The sequence below is a fragment of the Bos javanicus genome, chromosome 6 (genome assembly GCF_032452875.1).
Source record: "Bos javanicus breed banteng chromosome 6, ARS-OSU_banteng_1.0, whole genome shotgun sequence".
Taxonomy (NCBI): Eukaryota; Metazoa; Chordata; class Mammalia; order Artiodactyla; family Bovidae; genus Bos; species Bos javanicus.
Genome location: NC_083873.1, coordinates 4,936,097 through 4,958,159, shown reverse-complemented (window position 1 = coordinate 4,958,159; position 22,063 = coordinate 4,936,097). Strand labels below are relative to the sequence as shown.

The window sequence follows — 22,063 nt, the reverse complement described above, 5'->3', positions numbered from 1 at the left end:
TACCAACCCTAAAATGGACTGGTGCAACACTTTGCACTTTAACTATGGACATAATGTGACTTAATTTTGATTCTGGTTGTTTTGTTCTTGCTGTTTGCTCCCTGCATCTGTAATTGTATAACTGGATTTGTTTCTAGCCGCATGAAAGCTTTTAAGTTACAAATGGTTGCTCAAACTCCTGCTACTACTGTAGCTTCCTCCAGCTACTATTTGGGGCCCCTGGATCAGATATCCTCAATATGAGGATTAGGAGAATATGTTGCCTCACCAATTTAGGGACAACGCCCCTTGTCAGCTCGGAAGTAGTTATGGAACGAGAACGACGCCCCTTTTCCCTAGGCAACATAATTCTCCTAAAAGAAAAGGGGGAATGAGAGAGTCAGTTCCTAGGCAGGTTGATAGGGAGTCTAGGGGTCCCCAAAGAGAGAGGGGTCTGGAATTCTCAAGGAGGAAGAAAGGACAAACTTTTTTCTTTCTCCACATTCCTTAGGATTATATACCAATAATGTATCCTGCCTAAGGACAGTCTTTGGATTCAACCTTCTGTTATTTTAAAAAGTTAATTATGGGAGTATACCTGGTCTTTACAAGGATGTATCTTGCCTGAGGACAGTGTTATCTTAAAATGTAAATTATGGGAGTAGGTCGGAGGAGGTCTTTACAACCTCCAGACATTCTTTGGATTATATAACCTCATTATTAACACTAGCGAGCGGGTACTCTTTCTGCCCCCTTCTGATGCCTATGTCAGAAGCTTTCTCTATCTCCTTTATACTTTAATAAAACTTTACTACACACACACAAAAAAAAATAAATAAACTCATCTGTTGTAAGGAGCTATGAAGGACCATCAACTTTTGGCCTATTTCACAAACAGCGAGTTTTATACTGTTACTGCACTTGAGACTTGGGAAACTCTTGCCTCTCATCCTTATCTGTAATGATATCTTGGAAATCTTAATTCCTTTCTGGTTAAATTAGTAATAACCAATTGTGATAACCAGCATGTACACACACACACATAAGGATAAAAATAAAATTAAAAAGCCTGACAAAGAGTATGTTAATAAACCTCACTACAGAGAGATTGGCCAAGAAGAAGATGACATGGCTCCTTTTCCATTTTTATATGACATAACAAAAGTAGTATTTTGGAAGGTTATAAAGTTATTTTTTTCCATTTTTACTATTTCTTAATAAAAGTAGTGTTTTTTGTCTTTTTTTTGCATATGTATGTACAGACTCTAAAGGTAGGCAAATAAGAACTGTGAGACCAGTGAGTGAGTTTTGGCTACTTCTGCTACGCTTATCAGGTGAGAGAAACCTGGGTTTCCTATCCGGAGCCCTTCTGAATGGCTTAATTCCTTTGCAGCTGCCATTAGCTGTCAGCCTCCCCATGGATATTGTCCATGTGCACTTTGAGGTAGTCATTCCTTGTAAACTTCTTATGGCAAAACTGGCATTCTGCCAGCGGACGATTGGGATTATGAGTCATCTTGTGTCGGATCAGCATTTTCTTCAGGCTAAAAGCCAAGTCACAAACCTAGAAAAGACCCAAAGATACCAGTCATATTATATTAAAAAAATCTGAAAATACACAAATTCATCACTTACACAGGTAGCGGTGTAAGAATCCGCCCGGTAAAGAATCTCTTTACCAGGTAAAGAATTTGCTTGTCAAGCAGGAGACCTGGGTTTGATGCCTGAGTTGAGAAGATCCCCTGGAGAAGGAAATGGCAACCCACTCCAGTACTCTTGCCTGGGAAATCCCAGAGACAGAGAAGCCCAGAGGGTTAGGCTTAGTTGAACACGACTTAGCGACTAAGCAACAATAATCACTCTTACACAATATACATTATGCAAACTCCTATTATCAATATGTGCTGACAGGCATAACAACAAGAAAGTGCTCTTGAAATAAATGGAATTTAACATGCAAGGTCAGAAGTAAAGACAATTAGAGCTCCAAGAGGTGTTTGCATTTATCATGTGTCTTCTGTGTACCAACATGCCTCCTTCCCCCACCTACTATATTTAAACATCTCTAGAGAAACAACTCCCTGGAAACAGTATTTTTCTTTTCATAATGGAGTGTATTAATGATTTCATATTAAACCTCTTATTAAACAAAATGTCTTATGGTCTAGAGGGCATCTATCTAGAACTTGGCATAAGAAGCACAAGATGTGTCTCACTAGTGATTAATTTGGACCCATCTGTGAAGTAAAAGATTAACACTGCTTTAACCATTCTGACATACTCAGTATTCCAGTAAAAATACTTCACTTAATATGTTTGCTTCATGTCATCTCTGCCACATTGTCACTAGCTCAATAGACATTAAACAGCTGAATAATTGAAAATATTAAATTATCCCAGAAGATGTAAGCCATAATTATACAAAAGTAAAAATGAAATGGAAATCTTTTATAGCACCAAGTTTTCACTAAAAGTTTGGTGCTATTCACAAAAATTCCACTTACTTGAATTCTTCAAAAGCACACGCACTGTAAAATAAGGCACACTTAAATAATGTGAAAATTCCATGAAAAATACAATGAATACAATGGGAGAGGTAAAGGCCTGTAAAATACTGGAATGAAAGCTGAGATTCTGAATGAGGTGAAGCTTGTGAAAATACAAAAGCAAATAAAAATATTCACCTCTCTCTTTATGGGAGAAGGGGGATTTTATGTTGATAGCAACAAGAAATTCAGAAGGGCAAGCCCCCGATGTGGTAAGGAGAGAGAGTAATCCAACAATGTATTTTGCATTATACAGAAGTAGCAGCCTAGGATGATCTAAAGGAAGAAAGTTTTAGAGTCTGCTGTGGGTTGAATGCTTGTGTCCCCTCAAAACTCCCAAGTTAAAGCCCTAATCCTCAAGGTGATGATTACGGAGGTGCAGGAACTGGGCGATCCTGAGGTGCAGATGAGCTCACGAGGATGGAGTCCTGTGATGGGATTCACACCCTCACAAAATCAGGAAGAGATACAGATTCTCTTCTCTGTCTCTCTGCCTGCACACACCAAGGAAGGCCATGTGAGGACACAATCAGGAAGAAAGCCCCTCACTAAACCTACAACTACCCTGGCATCCTGACCTCAGGCCCATGAAGGCAGAGGATCTGCATATGTTCTATTCACTCATATATCTTAAGGGGCAGACTGCCTACAGACTAAGCACTAAGTATTCGTTGAATTAACTCACAGAGTTTCAATCTGATTCTAACACTTACTAAGGAAGTTTTGATGAACAAGTTATGCCTTTTAACTTCAGTTCTGTCAGCTATAAAATGATCACAATGAACATTACCTCCCAGAATTAAGGTTAAATGAGGTAACCTATGCAAATAGATGCTATATTGCAGGCACTCAATAAACGTTAGTGCCTGTTTTCTTCTCTTTCATCTTCTCTGTCAAGAAGAATCATCAGCAGGTTGGAAAGAAGAAACCACAGCGGTCACCATGTGTGATAGAGGGAACACAGCTACTATCAAGAGTAGCAGTTCCGTGTAAATATACAGATGATTTTAAGGCAAATAGAATCATTTTCCAGAACAAAGACAATGCTTCCAATCAAGCTTAGGAAATGACACGTCTTCTTGTGAAAAAAGTTTTACAGCCATAATTTAAAACAGAGTACATACCTTTAAACAGTTTCTAAGAAACAAAGCTGGGTAGTTTCATGTAGTAAAAATCAGGGGATAAAAAGGAAAAACTCACGAATATGAAAGTGCATAAAATACAAGGACAGATGATATAATACTTAAGTTATGATAAGTGATATAAAATACTGAGTACCCTTTAAGACTGAAATTAGGGTAAAAAGGAAAACACAAACTCACGGGATTTTCAAGAAATGCACTGATTAACTAACACACAGACATATGCCCAAACATGATTTTAAAACAGGGAATAGAATATGCACAATTACAGAAAATGATGCTGATGGGAGTGTAATGGTACTGAGAAGCCCTTACCCCAAAACATCTTGGACAGAGATTATTAGTATTTTCACAAGCCTTAAAAGAACCAGGAGTGCTATCTGTATGAAGAGCTCTTAGTTCAAGATGTACAAATAAGATGTTCATCATGGAATTATTCACAGAAGTGGAGTATTACAAATGACTTACTTGCCCAAAGTTTAAGAGTATATTCATATTTTATATAGCCAGATGAAGAAATACTTCTCAGCTGGTTAAAAAAAATCATACTTCAAAAAATACTTAAAGGCAAGAGAAAATGTAAAGGCAAGAAAACAGAATAATAGTAATGTACAATTTAATTTATAATACTGAAATAAAGATCATAACTATATATAAATAAGTACTGGAGGAAAATATCAAGAGACTGACATTAATATTAGTTGATATCAGTTGAGAAATTTGATCATTTTATTTCTATCTTTATTCCCTTCCGTATTTCCTAATTTTTCTGAAACAGAAAAGGAAACTTTTATAATTAGAAACCAAATACTACTTTGGAATGGAAAAAGTACACTTGGTTGATTGAAGGGTGCACATCCTCATGTTCCATCCGTGCCTCAAGCCCACTCCCACCAGAATTCTGCCTTAGTAAGTCCTTTTCAACTCTCTAAACTACTTCCGTGCATCACCAACAACCTCCGCATGGCAGTAGGGACTCCTGAAACCTCATTTGGCATGAAGTTCCAGCATGGCACGGCACGCCTGGCCCTTTCCTTCTGCCTTTCATTTAGTTTCTGTAAGGACTGATTCTCCTTGCTTCCCTTCTGTGTTTCTGGCCATTTCCCCCTCATCACAGTGTCTGTTCCTTAGTCCACGTCTCCATTCACTAACTGTTTTCTCCCCTGGTTATCTGATATCATCATAGTCATGCTTTTTGTGACTGTTTGTATGGAGCTCACTTGCCAATACCTCTCTGACTCAGTCTTCTCTCCTGATCTGTACAGTGGAGGATTTAAATGCTTGTTGAATAAGACACTTCAAATTTACTGTCTTACACAGAACTGGAATCTAAAAAGTACAACAAACTAGTGACTCTAACAAAAAGCAGCAGACTCACAGAGAGAGAGGACACACTAGTGGTTACCAGTGGAGAGTGAGGAGGAGGCTGGGGCAATCCAGGGGCAGGGGATTAACAGGTACAAACTACTAGGTATATATTAAGCTACAAGATATACAACACAGAAAGTACAGCAAATATATTATAATAACTGTAAATGAAATATAACCTTTAAAATTGTGAATCACTGTATTGTATACCTGTAACTTATCAACTGTAATTTAAAAAAAAGACTGTCTCCCAAATCTAATTCTCTTAAAAAAAAAGTGCCACCTGTCTGACATCTGCTGGAGATCTGGCTCAGCCTTGATCTGTTTCTCTCTGGTTCCCACCTCACTGAGTCACCACCACGTCTTCCCCATACACGTTTCTAGAAGACATGTAATTGTCTCCATCTCTGCTGCCACAGCCTGAGCACAAACTATTATCTGCTGAGACCAGTGCTTCTCCAGCCAAAAGAAAAGATTTCAGCAGGCACCACTTATCTGTACTTGTCAATAAAATATACCAAGTGTACTAAGCTGTAAGTTATACTATTAGAGACAAACTTTTAAAAGCATGTGAAAAAGGTGAAGCAAAGTTTTGTGCTAATAATTATGACTTCATACTTTCATTAGGCAAAATCTAAGATATGATATAGTATATTTAGACTCAAAGTCATCTTTAACAAAAGTGTAGACAAATAAGTGTCTCTTCTGGATAATTTCAATTTTTGGTTTACTTTTTTCCAGATATGATGGTGTCATTTTTTAATCTAAATTTACTGCTAACTAGTCATTTTAACTCTGCTGTTTTCTTTTTGTTACTCTGTGCTTATATTATTAATATCATTTTCAATCTGTGGTTTCTGTATAGGACTCTTCTGTACTCTATTTTAAAACAGATAACAGAATCCACATCTCTATTTCATGGGCACACATAAATCACAAAGCTGACAATGCACAGAAACGAACAAGTGACAGCCTGCGTCACTGTGGAACTGCTGCTCTTACCTCGGAGTGTGCATATCACCTGAGACTACCTGGGGACCAGGGCACCAAGCCCTCTGTTCAGTGATCCAAAGCTTAATTCTGTCCCCACTTCTATCATATATGATGGGCAGGGATTAAAGCTGTCATGTTTCCTTCCTGCTTCCCCAGGGATGTCTCCTAGCCTCTTGGGATATGCAGCACCTCACTCTGGAAACCAAAGTGTAGATTATTACAACAGCCAGTGTCAGTGGTTCTCAAACGGTGGTACAATTTTCCCTCCTCTCAGGAAAGTGTTCGGAATTAGGGGGATGTGTAACCGTCCTCAAGAATGGGGGTTACTGCCTGCATATTGTATAGGGGCAGAGAGGCAAAATTCCCTGTGACTTGTGGACAATTTCACACTGTCAAAAGTACCCAGGTTATAAACACAACCTGGATCCTTCTGCATGCACCCTTATCCCCTACTGTCCTAGCTCTACCCAGCGGCTGGAGGAATTTCAAAAGGACAAATATCATATTGCTACCTACAAATTGTTCCCTGGATCCCTCCTTACTTTGATGGAAACTCACTAAACTCTAGCCCAACCGCTCAGCTTTAGTGTGGGCTGGTGATGACACCACATCTTCCAACCTCAGGACTTTCTCACTCCTCTTTTCTAGCTGCCTCCCACATGTTCCTCAGGGTCTGCCTGCCAGTAGAAGTCTTCCACCAAACGCTCTCATAGTAGCCTTTACAGTTTCTTGGTAACACTTACCTCGAGTGTAATAAATTAATTGTGTGCTTTCTAATGTCTCTCCTTACTAGTCTAAAGAACAGGAGGGCAAGAGTAGTCACTCCACTGATATTTATTAAAAGAAAGGAGGAGGAAGTTAGACAGATGATTGATACAATCCCTATGAGCAATATAAATAACTTAAAGGCTATGGAATAATTCTGGAAAAACCAAAAAAGGTATCTTTAGAGATTATTTTCAAGTAAAGAAAACTCTAAACTGTTTTATAAGTCTAAATGAACAACTGGGATCATAAATAAGAAAGAATTAAAATGTTTCCTATTTTCTCTCCCCCTGGCTCCTTACTCTAAACCTGATGTCCAAAGGAACAACAGATACCAAATTCTTCAATGGCTCCCTGTTGAAATTAGATTCAAAACAAATTCCTTGCTGTGGCTAAAAGGCTCCCAGTCTGCTCTCCAACTGTACTGGTCCCTCTCTCTCTCACCGAGCTCTAGCTCCACCTGCTTTCTTACTTCCCCGAACACCCCTTCCTTTTTCCACTATCAGGCTCTGTTCTGTTCCCTGAGCCTAGAATGCTCTTTCCCCCATGGCTGATTCCATCTTTTAGGTTACTCAGAGAATTCTTCCCTAACTACTCCTTCACAGCACCCTCCTTTCCCCCTTGCCCAGTCTTTATCATAAAATGCAATCAGACATTTATTCAGGTTGATTTAAGGCTATACTCCACAAGAATGTGATTTCCATGAGAGCAGAGGACACGGCACCTTGTTCACTGTTTTACTTCAGTATCTGGCACAGGGACTAGGTTTAAGCACTAACAGCTGCTTTCACCGTGTGCCAGGAACCACCCTTAGCAATTTCTAAACATCAGCTTGTTCAGTTCTCAAACCCTTTTAGACAGATACCAGTACTATTATCCCCAATTTACAGAAGGAAACTGACACACACTTCCACACTTTCAAGCAGGCTGCCCAAGGTCACAGAACTAGGAAGTGGTTTCTAGGATTTAAATCCAGACAATCTGGGTTCAGCGTCTATACCACCTCCCACAGGCCAGCTATTATTAAAGGCTCTCACTTCAAACAGAGATATGTGAGCCCCCTGTACTTTCTTCCATTTGCCTGGCTGACTCCATTTTTTTCAGAAATGAAAATCTCTTTGAGAAAAAAAAAAAGATCCTCAGACAGTTCATCTCACCAGTGTGCTGTGAAGGATACAAAGAGGAAGTCCACCGATACAGTCACCACGGGAGAGTTACGGCGTCAGTGAGCTGGAGGAAAAGAAAGGAAGCTGAGCAGGATGCTGAGTCATTGATGATGGCTCAGAATTAAGGGTCCTGGAAGCTCCAACAGGACACGGGATGGGAACGATCCGACAGGTTGTTGAACGAGGGCCAGGACAGAAGATTAAATGTCAGCAGAGCAGTGATGTCATGGCTGTGAAACTGACTGCTGCTGCTGCTAAGTTGCTACCTACATGTTAAAAGCTACGTTTTCATGAACTTAAGCGCAGTCATGAAGAGGCTTCAAACTGATGCTCTGTATAAATCAGTCAAACATAAGTATGATTATAGTCTTTTAAAAATATGGGAGAGTAGAAAGGACTTCCAACAGGGATGCCTCCTTCTCTGTCTTTCCACCTGCGATACAACCCTTCAACCTATGCCACCTTAGTATTAATTCATAGGCCCAAAAACGGGGAAAAAATTTTATTCTTTCTCTAGGCTGAGGGTAAACTGATTTTGTCTTAAAAGTGAAACAACATGTTTAACAGAAAGTCCTTGGATACAGTGTTAGAATTCTATACAGACATTTTCAGTTACCAAGTACTTACCACACAGAGGTAAGTGTCTACTACTTCAGTAAGGAGCACAGTGACAAAGACCACTCTGTCCTGCCCTTGTGGAGTCCAGGGTGCCAAGGAGAAATGCTTGCAATGCCATGAACTAAATGTCAAGAAAGACACAGAGGAGGGCACGCTGAATTCTACCCAGACGCACAGGGGTTACAGTGCCCTAAGGTGGGGAGCGACATTGCAGGGAGAGGGAAGAAGACACACACAGGTACAGAGGAGCAGGGAGCAAGGCTCAGGTGGGGAAGTGAAAACCATTCCCTCAGGCTGAGGCTGTGAGGCTGCCAGAGGCGTAACCTGAGAGAAGGAAGTCAGAAGGCTGGAGCTGAACCCCAGAGACCTTGGCAATCAGAAGACTGGAAGGATGCGAGTGGTGAGAACTGAAGAAGAGACAGATGCTAAGGTATAATTTAGTCAGCAAGCTACAGGGTACACAACTGGGGTCACGGAGAGCAAGTATTATTCCTCCCCAAGTTAGAAATGATTTGGACACTAAGAGAGTGGTCATGAATTCATTTGTTCTTTCCTTGAAAATACTCTCTGAAGGCTTCTTACATGCTAGGCATTGTTCTAGGGCTGGAAATACTGCAGTAAACAAAGAAGAGAAACACTGTTGTCGAGGATCTTATAACAGATGATAAATGATTTTAAAAACGTGTACTATTTCAGGGGAACCTGAGTACAGTGAAGGAGAAGACGACTATGGGGTGAGAGTTAAGAGAGTAATGGGAGTGAGAGAGACAGAAGCCTGAGCCGAGAACGGAAAGCAGTGCAGGGACAGGCCATGGAGATACCCGAGGAGGGCGCGCCGGGCTGCGGAAACAGCAGGTGTCAAGACCAGCTCACAGGGCGCACTCAGTGCATCTGCAAGAACGGCAAGGACGCCATGCAGCGGAGCGAGTGGAGGTGGTGCTGAGGGCAGAGAGGCTGGGGCAGCAGCATGGGGTGCTCATCACGCAGTAATCCAGACTCCGGCAAGACCGTGGCTTTCACTCTAAAGTGAGTCTGAGCAAACGAGGCTCATATAATGCATACACAATCTACATGCATATATGAAACCTGACTCAGGTGCTGGAAAGATCCCTGTGGGTGGCCAGTTGAGGACACTCGGTCAGGAGCAAAGACAGAAGCAGAGAGACCAATTAAGAAGCCGCTGTCCTGAGCTGAGCTCACTGTGCTGTGCAGCAGGTTCCCACCAGCTGGCTGCTTTACACACGGTAGTGTATATGTACGTGTCAGTGCTCAGCTTCAGTTCGTCCCCTACCCTGCTCTGTGATGACACAGAGGGGTGGGATGGGTGTGGTGAGAGGGAGGGGATATATGTATACTTACAGCTGATTCACATTGTTGTACAGCAGAAAATATACAACGTGGTAAACCAATTATGCTCCTACTAAAAAATAAAAACAGCTATTGCACTATTACAGGAAACTAGGCTGGTAGCTGGGGAAGTGTGAGGACTGTTCACTCTTAATTTATTTACAGAGTCAATCAGATTTGCTACTGCCCTGGATGCAGGGAGTGAGAAAGTGATGGTGGCAGTGGAAATTTAGAGAGGGTGACAGGTTCGAGAAGCACAGAGAAGCCAAGAGGGTCGGGAACCACTGGGCTGAGAGGCAGCTGCCTGGATCTGATCCCTGGAATCCTGACTTGGCCAGTTATGAGCAATGAATGACAGGCAAGCCACTCAATCCCTGGGAGCCTCAACTGCTTCCTAGAAAAGGAGCTTCCCAGGTGGCACTAGTGATAAGAACCCACCTGCCAATGCAGCAGACATAAGAGACGTGGGTTCGATCCCTGGGTTGAAAAGATCCCCTGGAGGAGCGCATGGCAACATACTCCAGTATTCTTGCCTGGGAAATCCCATGGACACAGGAACCTGGCGAGCTACATTCCCATGGGGTTGCAAAGAGTTGGACACAGCATTTCTGGACTATAGTGGAATCACAGAGAATACATACAAACTGTGGATCACTGTGCCTTTCTTGCTATAGAATCTCAACTAGATGATGCTACTGGTTATAGCTCAGGGGAAAAAAGCTGTGAGACATGAGGCTCAGACCTTTGGTTTGGGCTATTTTGAGATGGAATTCTCAGAGAGAGTTGGACAGTTGAAGGAAACATGTTCAGAGAGAGGAGACATGCTGTATAGGCAATTCACAGTATTTGCCTAGAGTCCAAAAGAGAGATCGAGGCAGGAGAAAGAAGAATTTGGAAGTCAGGTACCATATGTGTAGTCATAAAGACATTCACATTTTAATAGGTATCGCATGTGGGGGAGCTGCACTGCATGGAATGACTGGGCCTAAGGGGTTAGGGTAGTTTGATGAGTGCAGTGGCGTATTGAAGCACAACTATGCTATCTCCAGAACTGAGATAGATGCACATCAGTTTCTTCTTTACAGTTTTACTCAGTGCCACTCAAATGTCATACACATGTACATATGCATGTATATATACATACACACACGTATATAGCAGAAATATGCATATATAGACATATACTTGGCAGTGGGACCAGAAGCAGAAAAGGATATTCTAGGCATAAGGAACGGTGTATGCAAGCTACCTGCAACAAGAGACAGAGATATGAAGCAATACTGCTGCTTCAGGAAACTGTAAGAGTCACCGCAAAGAAACCGCAGAGTACTGACAGATAAGGAATTATTAAGATACAAAATAGTAAGAATTGACAAAGACCAGAGTAATTTTTCAGTCAAGTAGGAAGGTGGATTTTACCTTACAGGTTGTGAGAAGTTATCACAGAGAAGCAAGATTGAGTTTATATTGAGGAAGTCACACTGTGATATTAATACCAAACCCAAAGAAAGAAAGGGATTGATTACAAGTGTGTGTTAGTTGCTCAGTCGTGTCTAATTCCTGGCTCGTCAGGCTCCTCTGTCCGTGGAATTCTTCAGGCAAGAATACTGGAGTGGGTAGCCGTTCCCTTCTCCCAGGGACCTTCCTGACTGAGGGACTGAACCCTGGTCTCTTGCATTGCAGACAGATTCTTTACCATCTGAGCCACCAGGAAAGCCCATTGATTATAAAAGAACACTATGAACTGCATGCCAACAAACTAGATAACCTAGTCAGCATGGACAAATTCCTAGAAATACACAAATACTAAAACTGACTCAACAAGAAATAGAAAAATTCAGGATACCTATAACAAGTAAAAAGACCAAATCAAAAATCCTCTCAACAAAGAAAAGTCTAGAACCCAGTAGTTTCACTGATGTATTCTACCAAGCATTTAAAGAAAAATGAACACCAATTCTCTTACACTCTTACAAAAAATAGAAGAGGAGGAACACTTGCTACTCACTCTGTGAGGTCAGCATGACCTTGATATCACTACCAAAGATATTACAATGAAAGAAAACAATGAGAATATATGAAAAACTCTTCAAATGAACAATCAGAAAACAAGATGAAACAAACAAACAAAAAAAACCCTAACAAGCTGAATCCAAAATCATAGTAAGAGGGTTATGAGCCATGACAAGGGGCTTCCCAGGCAGCTCAGTGGTAAAGAATCTGCCTGCCAATGCAGGAGACACAGGTTCAATCCCTGGGTTGCGAAGATCCCCTGGAGGAGGATATGGCAACCCACTGCAGTATTCTGGTGTGGAAAATTCCATGGACAGTGGAGCCTAGTGGGGTCACAAAGAGTCAGACATGACTGAGCACGCACACACACAAAGCCACGGCAAAGCAGTGTTTATCTCAGGACTGTAATGGTAGTTCAACATAAAAATAAAGGAAAAAACATCAAACAATGTAATATACCACATTAACAGGACAAAACGAAAGAAAATGATGTCAAGTGATTCAGAAGAGCATTCGACAAGATTCAAAATCCTGTTTTGATAAAAATATTCAGGAAACTAGAACTTCTTCAACATAATAAAGGGAAGTTATTTTTTAAGTGCATAATTAAGATCATATTCAATAGTAAAAGACTGAAAAAATGGAAAACAATGGACCTCTACCGCACACCATACACACAAAGTTAACTTGATATGGATTTATATTATCTAAACCTTAGAGGTAAAATTAGAAAACTCTTAGATAAAAACATAAAGGTAAATCTTTATGACCTTGAGTTTGGCAGTATATTCTCAAATAGGACCAAAAATGCATAGTGACAAAGAGAAAAAATGGATAAATTAAACATCAAAACTGAAAAGTTTTACGTATCAAAGAACAAAGAAAGTGAAAAGAGGACATATATTTAATAAAATGAAATAAAATATTTGCAATCGTATCTGATAAGGGTCTAATATCTAGTTTCTCATACTCAACAACAAAGAGACAAGCAACATAATTTTAAAATGGGCAAAGGACTTGAACAGACATTTCTCCAAAGAACATAAACAAAAAAACAAGTACACACATTTGCTGAAAGGATGTTCAACATCATTAATCCCTTGGGAAATGTAAATCACCACAATGATACACCAGTTCACATCTACTAAGATGAATATAATTTTATAAAAGAGAAAATATTAAGTGTTGACAAGAATGATGAGCAACGGGAATCCTCATGTATTCCTGGTGGTAATATAAAATGGTGCAACCACTGTGAAAAGCAGTATGGCAGTTCCTCAGAAACTCAAACCCAGAATCACCATATGTACACAGAAATTCCACTTCTCAGTACACGACCAAAATCACTGAAAATAGGTACTTAAAACATGTATAAACGCCTTTGTTTCTGCAGTATGCACAATAGCCAGAAAGTAAAAACAACCCAAACATTCATCAGCTGACACAGGTAAACAAATTGTGACATATACATACAATGGAATATCATTCGGCCATACAAGGTAATATACTAAATAAGCTACAATGTAGATTATCCTTGAGAACATTGTGCTCAGTGAGAGAAGTCAGTCATAAAAGGTCACATATTATATGATTCACTTACAGTAAAAATACAAAATATAGGTAGATATATAGAGAAGAGCAGACTGGGGCTTGCCAGGGTCTGGGGAGAGTGAGGGAATTGTAGGGAACTTTATTTGGAGATGGTAAAATGTTTTCGAATGAAGGGGATGGCTGCACATTACTGTCAAAGTACTAAGTGCCACTAAATGGTGCACTTTAAAATAGTTAATTTTATGTGAATTTCATTTTGATTTAAAAAAAATCATCTTGGTGGTGGTGGAGAACACATACATTGAAGGTTGGATGCAATAAGAAATAGTGAGGTGAGGGTCTAGGCTATGCACTGCTATTGGGAACCGAAACAGAGGAGGCAATGGATTTGAGAACTATTAATACTTAGGAAGGAGCTGGCTGGCAGTGGGGTGAGAAAGGATGACTTCTATGTGGACTAAGTAGGTTAAGAGGACAAGACTCAACAGCCAGCCAGTTCCCTGAGCAGGCTGAATTTCAGGGAAGTTTTGGAGGCATTAAACTTGCATCTTTCCTCAGTAAACCAGTCTGGACTGCAGATAAGGCCCAGAGAGATGAACATCTGATAGAAGTAAATGGGATAGAAGTAGATGGAAAGCATCATGCTTGTAGGATAATTTTTTTTTTTTTAATAACACCATGGTCCAGTAAATAGTAGACTAAGGAAGTAGTCTATGAAGAAGATATTCAGCATAAATAAAAGTCATGCAGTGTGATGGTAGAAAGATGTCATTATACAGTTAATACTTCATTTCTTGTACCACTTGTGTAGTTGTGTAACTAAATGATCCAAATAAGTTTTGTTTTTATGAAAATGATTCCAGTGAAAGCACCAATGGATTGAATGCTCAATCCATTAAATTGTTAAACTGACTGTACCCCCTGTTCAGGATAGAGCTCCCCATGTGTGTATTTTGTTTTCTACCAATAGTTCTCTCCTTAACAGAAGTTCACTGTTGATAAATGTATTTTTTGTGAGCAGTCCCCTGGTAGTACACTGCTACCTTAACCTTACCACCACAGTTTCATGGAAAGACAAGGAAAGCAGCGTATGTCTGTGATTTCTATTCATACAGACTGCTTACCCCACCCTTTACTCTGCAAAGTATGCCAAGGGGACGAGTCCTTCAGTTTCCCTTGACATTGAAAGATAACTGTTAACTGGGCAACATCACACATCACAATTTCAAAGTTTCTTTTTACACTGCTGCTGCTGCTGCTAAGTTGCTTCAGTTGTGTCTGACTCTGTGCGACCCCATAGATGGCAGCCCACCAGGCTCCCCCATCCCTGGGATTCTCCAGGCAAGAACACTGGAGTGGGTTGCCATTTCCTTCTCCAATGTGTGAAAGTGAAAAGGGAAAGTGAAGTCGCTCAGTCGTGTCCTACTCCTAGCGGCCCCATGGACTGCAGCCCACCAGGCTCCTCTGTCCATGGGATTTTCTAGGCAAGAGTGCTGGAGTGGGGTGCTATTGCCTTCTCTGCTTTTTACACTAAACTACAGCAATTCTCTGTTTTCGCTATTTTTGTGTTAGAAGTAAGTGTTTTCCCTAACGCCAGTGTCAACTTTCTGTCTACTGCCAATCTTACAGAAGAAAATGGTGACGCTCTTTATTGATAAACCATTTTTCTCTAAATTAATCAATGATCCAATTCATTTTACAGACAAGGGTAGTATTTCTGTCCTCTCATTAATAATGTGAACAACTATGTTGATAATTTCATTTCACTTCAAATGTCATAAGCAGAAAATCTAAACAATCAGCAGTGGCACTTTTTAAAGCAGTTTATACTTATTTTCGGAGAAGGCAATGGCACCCCACTCCAGTACTCTTGCCTGGAAAATCCCATGGACGGAGGAGCCTGGTAGGTTGCAGTCCATGGGGTCGCGAAGAGTCGGACACGACTGAGCGACTTCTCTTTCACTTTTTACTTTCATGCATTGGAGAAGGAAATGGCAACCCACTCCAGTGTTCTTGCCTGGAGAATCCCAGGGACGGGGGAGCCTGGTGGGCTGCCATCTACGGGGTCGCACAGAGTCGGACGTGACTGAAGCGACTTAGCAGCAGCAGCATACTTGTTTTAGAAATTCATTGTTTGGCTTTAACAAAATAAATAAAAATATCTATAACCAGTTAAATCTCTGGTTAACTATAATTAACCTGTCAAAAGACTTGGCCAGACACATGAAACCTGTCTTAGTCATCATGCGTTTATACCTTGGAATAACAACTCAACTGCATTAAAACAGGGTACAAGTATGTCTTAAAGAAAATCAAAGTTCAGGCACTGCCAGAAAACTAGGGTAAAAAAACATGCTACAACGTGGCTACACAGATTATGCAATCAAAAGGAATAAGGAGCACAAGACATTAATAGACAGACTAGCACTGTAAAGTGTGCGCGCGCGCACATACACACACACACACTCACTCACACGTGCACAAAAGGAGGCATGGATACATCCCCACGAATGTATCTCCTGTCTCTGGAGGTTACAGGAGGACCACAGGAAGCAGGGAGGCACACTCACGTCGCACTGGAAAGGCTTCTCCCCGGTGTGTGTCCTCGTGTGCTCGTCCAGGCCGCGCTTCTGGCTGAAGGCCTTGCCGCACTCTGAGCACTTGTATGGCTTCTCCTGCAGTCAGGGAAGAGGCCAGGAATGCGAATGAGTGCAGCGTCATCCTCAGGAAGGGGTACACAGGAGCACATTTTAGCTAGTTCTGCAGGGTGCGGCAGCATACTCAGAGGTGCCGTGAATTCTAAATTTTCAGGGGAAAACAGGAGTACGCAAAACCTGTTGGGCAGCCTTAAGACTACCAGGTGGCTCACAGCTCCAGCATCAGAGTCACTATCTTTCTTTCCATGCAGTCCTGACTGTCCAAAGGGAGATTCTGCAGGATTGCTATGACCTAACCACTTGCTAGACTGAACTCTGAGGTTTTCTATTCATCTTGGAGAGCCTGCTAAAAGGGCATCATTGAGCAAAACAGTTTGGGACCCCTGGCTTACATGCTGCAAACTGTTCACTGTCTCAAAGGGACTCCTGGAAATGAAAGCCCAGACCAAAGTTTAACAAGTTTTGAGGGTAAATTTAAGACCTTAGAACTAGACTGTGACTTTAAGTATTTTCATTTTTATTGTCCAGTATTTTTTTCCTAGGAAGGATGTTCTTTTAAAAAATCTAAATTACTTTTAAAAGTGAGGCATTATTTATAGCTGATCATAGACTCTTAAGGAAAAGAGTGTCTCCACAGAACAAGGGAAAAAATACCCAAATTCCTTAGCCATCTTTGATACCAGAAACTCAAGTCATCATCTTTTAAGCTTGAAATAAATTGCAAAATAAATTATTCATATTGCTTCACTAAAACAGCTGGTCAGTTACTAAACAGAGCACTGATAAAAAGATTTCTTTAAAGTAAAACTGCAATAAGATTTTTTTCAAATATAGCTTAAAAATATTGCTATAGATGCTTTTTGAATTGAGGTAGTATGTATATAGTTTTAAATTTCATGTTTTTATGTATATTTTCTCCTTAGTATTTAAAAGACTATTGTGAAAACATTCAGACCTACAAAACAGTATGTAAATAATCACATATGTACACCCACCAGCTAGCTTAAGAAATGGAATATTTTTGTGAACACATGTACCTTTATTCATTCTTTATGAATGTGAACACATTATTCATTCTTAATGAGTATAGTATTACATTCAATGGCAACACCACAATTTGCTTATGTACATTCTGCTGAGATGGATATTTAAGTTTTCCCCAATTTTTCATTCTTATAAATAATGTTATTCTGAACATTCTTACAAGTGTATACTTGAACACAGATGCTGTTGCTGCTAAGTTGCTTCAGTCATGTCCGACTCTGTGCGACCCCATAGACGGCAGCCCACCAGGCTCCCCTGTCCCTGGGATTCTCCAGGCAAGAACAATGGAGTGGGTTGCCATTTCCTTCTCCAATGCATGAAAGTGAAAAGGGAAAGTGAAGTCGCTCAGTCGTGTCCGACCCTCAGCGACCCCATGGACTGCAGCCCACCAGGCTCCTCCATCCATGGGATTTTCCAGGCAAGAGTACTGGAGTGGGCTGCCATTGCCTTCTCCATGAACACAGATGAGCAATCATAATTTCCTACAGTATGTATATCTAGAGGTGGGATTGCACCTTCAGCATTCCCAGAAAACGGAATGGCTAAGTAGCTCTACAAAGCGAATAACCATTTTAGGGAATTCTCTGGTGGTTCGGTGGTTAAGGCTTTGTGCTCCCAGCATGGGCGCAGAGGTTTGATTCCTGGTCAGGGAATTAAGATCCCACGTGTGGCAACAATGAGCCTGCTCATGGCAACAAAGATTCCATGTGCCACAAGTAAGACCCGGAGCAGCCAAATAAACACATATTTTTAAAGAAAGATGCATCATTTTAAAAACAACTTTACACTTCAATATCTAGTATATTCTTGGAATTCTATTGCTGTAGTTAACAAAAATTTTGAAACTCATGTACACAATGAGTACACATAAATTTAACTATGACACTCGTGGAAAATAGGACCTTTTATCATTTTAAAGTGACCTTCTTTATCTATATCATCTTTTTCACATTAAAATAATTTGTTAATAATATAGCTATAAAAGCTTTTTAAAATTAGTATTTTGTGAGGGTTGGGAGACTTGTTGAAATGTTGGTCAAAGGTACAAATTTAGGAATTACAAGGTAGGTTTGGAGACTCAATGCACAGCAATGTGAATCTAGTCAACCGTACAGTAGTATATACTGCAAAGCTGATAAAAGACTAGAGCCTAAATGTTCTTACCACAGAAGTGATAATTAGACGACATGATTGAGGTTTTCGCTAAACTATGATGTAATCATATTGCAATATACACACATACCAAATCAACGTTGCACACCTTAGTTGCACAACATATAGTTGTTACATGTCAACTATATCTCACTTTAAAAATAGAGGAAATAGTATTTGCCTAGTATTTCCATCTTTTTAAATTTCAAACAGTCTATATCTTAGGTACGATGAGCGTCTGTTGTAAATACCATACAACTGAAAAATTTTAATCCAAACTTATGTCACTTTTTCACGTTAGTGAGTTTTGCTTTTTATTACTTTTTGTTATTATTTAAAATTTATATTGTTAGAATATATTACCATTATAATAAAATACAACATGTTTATTTATTAATATTTATCATTATTAATAATATATTTAAATAAGTTTCTAACATTTTATTTTGTGCTTTGCTTTTATCTTGCTGTTTCCTAAGTTTTTCTCCCTTATATTTTCTTACATGTTTGGGTTGATCCTGTGCTATTATAGAACTTACAGACTCTATTTCCACACTTTAGTGATTATCCTTAAAATTTTTTTTTTACTATGTAAGTGAAGTGGTTCAGTCATGTCCACCTCTTTGCAACACCATGGACTGTAGCATATCAGGCTCCTCAGTCCATCCATGGACTTTTTCAGGCAAGAGTACTGGAGAGGGTTGCCATTTCCTTCTCCATGGGATCTTCCCAACCCAGGGATCGAACCCCAGTCTTCCGCATTGCAGGCAGATGCTTTAGTCTGAGCCACCAGGGAAGCCCTACTATGTATGTTCAACATAATCTAAAATTTATATGCTTTCCATGTACTAATTAGCATGCCCTGTACAGAATGCCCTTTTATGTTATGTGTTCAGTTCAGTCGCTCAGTTGTGTCCGATTCTTTGGTGCTCCATGGACTGTAGCACGCCAGGCCTCCTTGTCCATCACCAACTCCCAGAGTTCACTCAAACTCATGCCCATCGAGTTGGTGATGCCATCCAGCCATCTCATCCTCTGTCGTCCCCTTCTCCTGCTGCCCCCAATCCCTCCCAGCATTAGGGTCTTTTCAAATGAGTCAACTCTTCGCATGAGGTGGCCAAAGTACTGGAGTTTCAGCTTTAGAATCAGTCCTCCCAATGAACACCCAGGACTGATCTCCTTTAGAATGGACTGGTTGGATCTCCTTGCAGTCCAAGGGACTCTCAAGAGTCTTCTCCAACACCACAGTTCAAAAGCATCAATTCTTTGGCGCTCAGCTTTCTTCACAGTCCAACTCTCACATCCATACATGACCATTGCAAAAACCATAGCCTTGACTAGACGGACCTTTGCTGGCAAAGTAATGTCTCTGCTTTTGAATATGCTATCTAAGTTGGTCATAGCTTTCCTTCCAAGGAGTAAGCGTCGTTTAATTTCATAGCTGCAATCACCATCTGCAGTGATTTTGGAGCCCAAAAAAATAAAGTGTGACACTGTTTCCACATCTATCTCCCATGAAGTGATGGGCCCAGATGCCATGATCTTAGTTCTGTGAATGTTGAGCTTTAAGTCAACTTTTTCACTCTCCTCTTTCACTTTCATCAAGAGGCTTTTTAGTTCCTCTTCACTTTCTGCCATAAGGGTGATGTTATCTGCATATCTGAGGTTATTGATATTGTTCCTGGCAATCTTGATTCCAGCTTGTTCTTCTTCCAGCCCAGCATTTCTCATGATGTACTCTGCATATAAGTTAAATAAGCTATAATATATATATATAGATAGATAGATAGATAGATAGATAGATAGATATAGCCTTAACGTACTCCTTTTTGTATTTGGAACCGGTCTGTTGTTCCATGTCCAGTTCCAACTGTTGCTTCCTGACCTGCATACAGGTTTCTCAGGAGGCAGGGCAGGTGGTCTGGTATTCCCATCTCCTGAAGAATTTTCCACAGTTTGCTGTGATCCACACAGTCAAAGGCTTTGACATAGTCAATAAAGCAGAAATGTATGTTTTTCTGTAACTCTCTTGCTTTTTCAATGATCCAGCAGATGTTGGCAATTTGATCTCTGGTTCCTCTGCGTTTGCTAAAACCAGCTTGAACATCTGGAAGTTCACAGTTCACGTATTGCTGAAGCCTGGCTTCAGTATCTTATTTGTAATGCCTGGTATGGAATCATTATTATTTTACACGATCACTGTGGTTCAGCTCTCAGGTCAGTTCAGTTCAGTTCAGTTGCGCAGTCGTGTCTGATTCTTTGCAACTCCATGAACCGCAGCACGCCAGGCCTCCATGTCCATCACCAATTCCTGGAGTTCACCCAAACCCATGTCCATCTAGTCGGTGATGCCATCCAACCATCTCATCATCTGTTGTCCCCTTCTCCTCCTGCCTTCAATCTTTCCCAACATCAGGGTCTTTCAAATGAGTCAGGTTTTCACATCAGGTGGCCAAAGTATTGGAGTTTCAGCTTCAACATCAGTCCTTCCAATGAACACCCAGGACTGACCTTTAGGATGGACTGGCTGGATCTCCTTGCAGTCCAAGGGACTCTCAAGTGTCTTCTCCAATACCACAATTCAAAAGCATCAATTCTTCGGCACTCAGCTTTCTTTATAGTCCAACTCTCACATCCATACATGACTACTGGAAAAACCATAGCCTTGACTAGCCAGACCTTTTTTGGCAAACGAATGTCTCTGCTTTTTAATATACTGTTTAGGTTGGTTATAACTTTCTTTACATGGAATAAGCATCTTTTAATTTCATGGCTGCAGTCACCATCTGCAGTGATTTTGGAGCCCCAAAATAAAGTCAGCCACTGTTTCCCCCTCTATTTGCCATGAAGGAGTTGGTGATGGACAGGGAGGCCTGGTGTGCTGCAATTCTTGGGGTCGCAAAGAGTTGGACACGATTGAGCAACTGAACTGAACTTAACTGATGGGACTGGATGCCATGATGTTAACTTTTCTGAATGTTGAGTTTTAAGCAAACTTTTCACTCTCCTCTTTCACTTTCATCAAGAGGCTCTTTAGTTCTTCTTCACTTTCTGCCACAAGGGTGGTGTCAATTGCATATCTGAGGTTATTGGTATTTCTCCCAGCAATCTTGATTCCAGCTTGTTCTTCATCCAGCCACCGTTTCTCATGATGTACTCTGCATAGAAGTTAAATAAGCAGGGTGACAATATACAGCCTTGACATACTCTTTTCCCTATTTGGAACCAGTCTGTTGTTCCATGTCCAGTTCTAACTGTTGCTTCCTGACCTGCATACAGGTTTCTCAAGAGGCAGGTCAGGTGGTCTGGTATTCCCATCTATTTCAGAATTTTCCACAGTTTGTTGTGATCCACACAGTCAAAGGCTTTGGCATAGTCAATAAAGCAGAAGTAGATGTTTTTCTGGAACTCTCTTGCTTTTTCAATGATCCAGCAGATGTTGGCAATTTGATCTCTGGTTCCTCTGCCTTTTCTAAATCCAGCTTGAACATCTGGAATTTCATGGTTCACATATTGCTGAAACCTGGCTTGGAGAAATTTGAGCATTATTTTACTAACATGTGAGATGAGTGGCATTGCCTTTCTTTTGGATTGAAATGAAAACTGACCTTTTCCAGTTCTGTGGCTACTGCTGAGTTTTCCAGATTTGCTGGCAAAATGAGTACAGCACTTTCACACCATTATCTTTTAGGATTTGCAATAGCTCAACTGGAATTCCATCA

At 40.6% G+C, this 22,063-nt stretch overlaps 1 protein-coding gene across 11 annotated transcripts in view; it reads right to left on the bottom strand.

The window, feature by feature from the left end:
• Positions 1-821: 821 nt before the first annotated feature.
• PRDM5 (PR/SET domain 5) overlaps positions 822-22,063 on the bottom strand; it is a 250,511-nt gene continuing 229,269 nt past the window's right edge. For 9 of the 11 annotated variants that reach the window (XM_061419279.1, XM_061419280.1, XM_061419276.1 and 6 more), the window contains 2 exons: positions 16,059-16,163; positions 822-1,543 (listed from right to left, as the gene is read on the bottom strand). In XM_061419279.1, the coding sequence (XP_061275263.1) occupies positions 1,379-1,543; positions 16,059-16,163 (270 nt within the window). In that variant the 3' untranslated portion in view covers positions 822-1,378. The remainder of the gene's footprint in view (positions 1,544-16,058; positions 16,164-22,063) is intronic. The other 2 variants (XM_061419285.1, XM_061419282.1) reach the window with 1 other exon arrangement.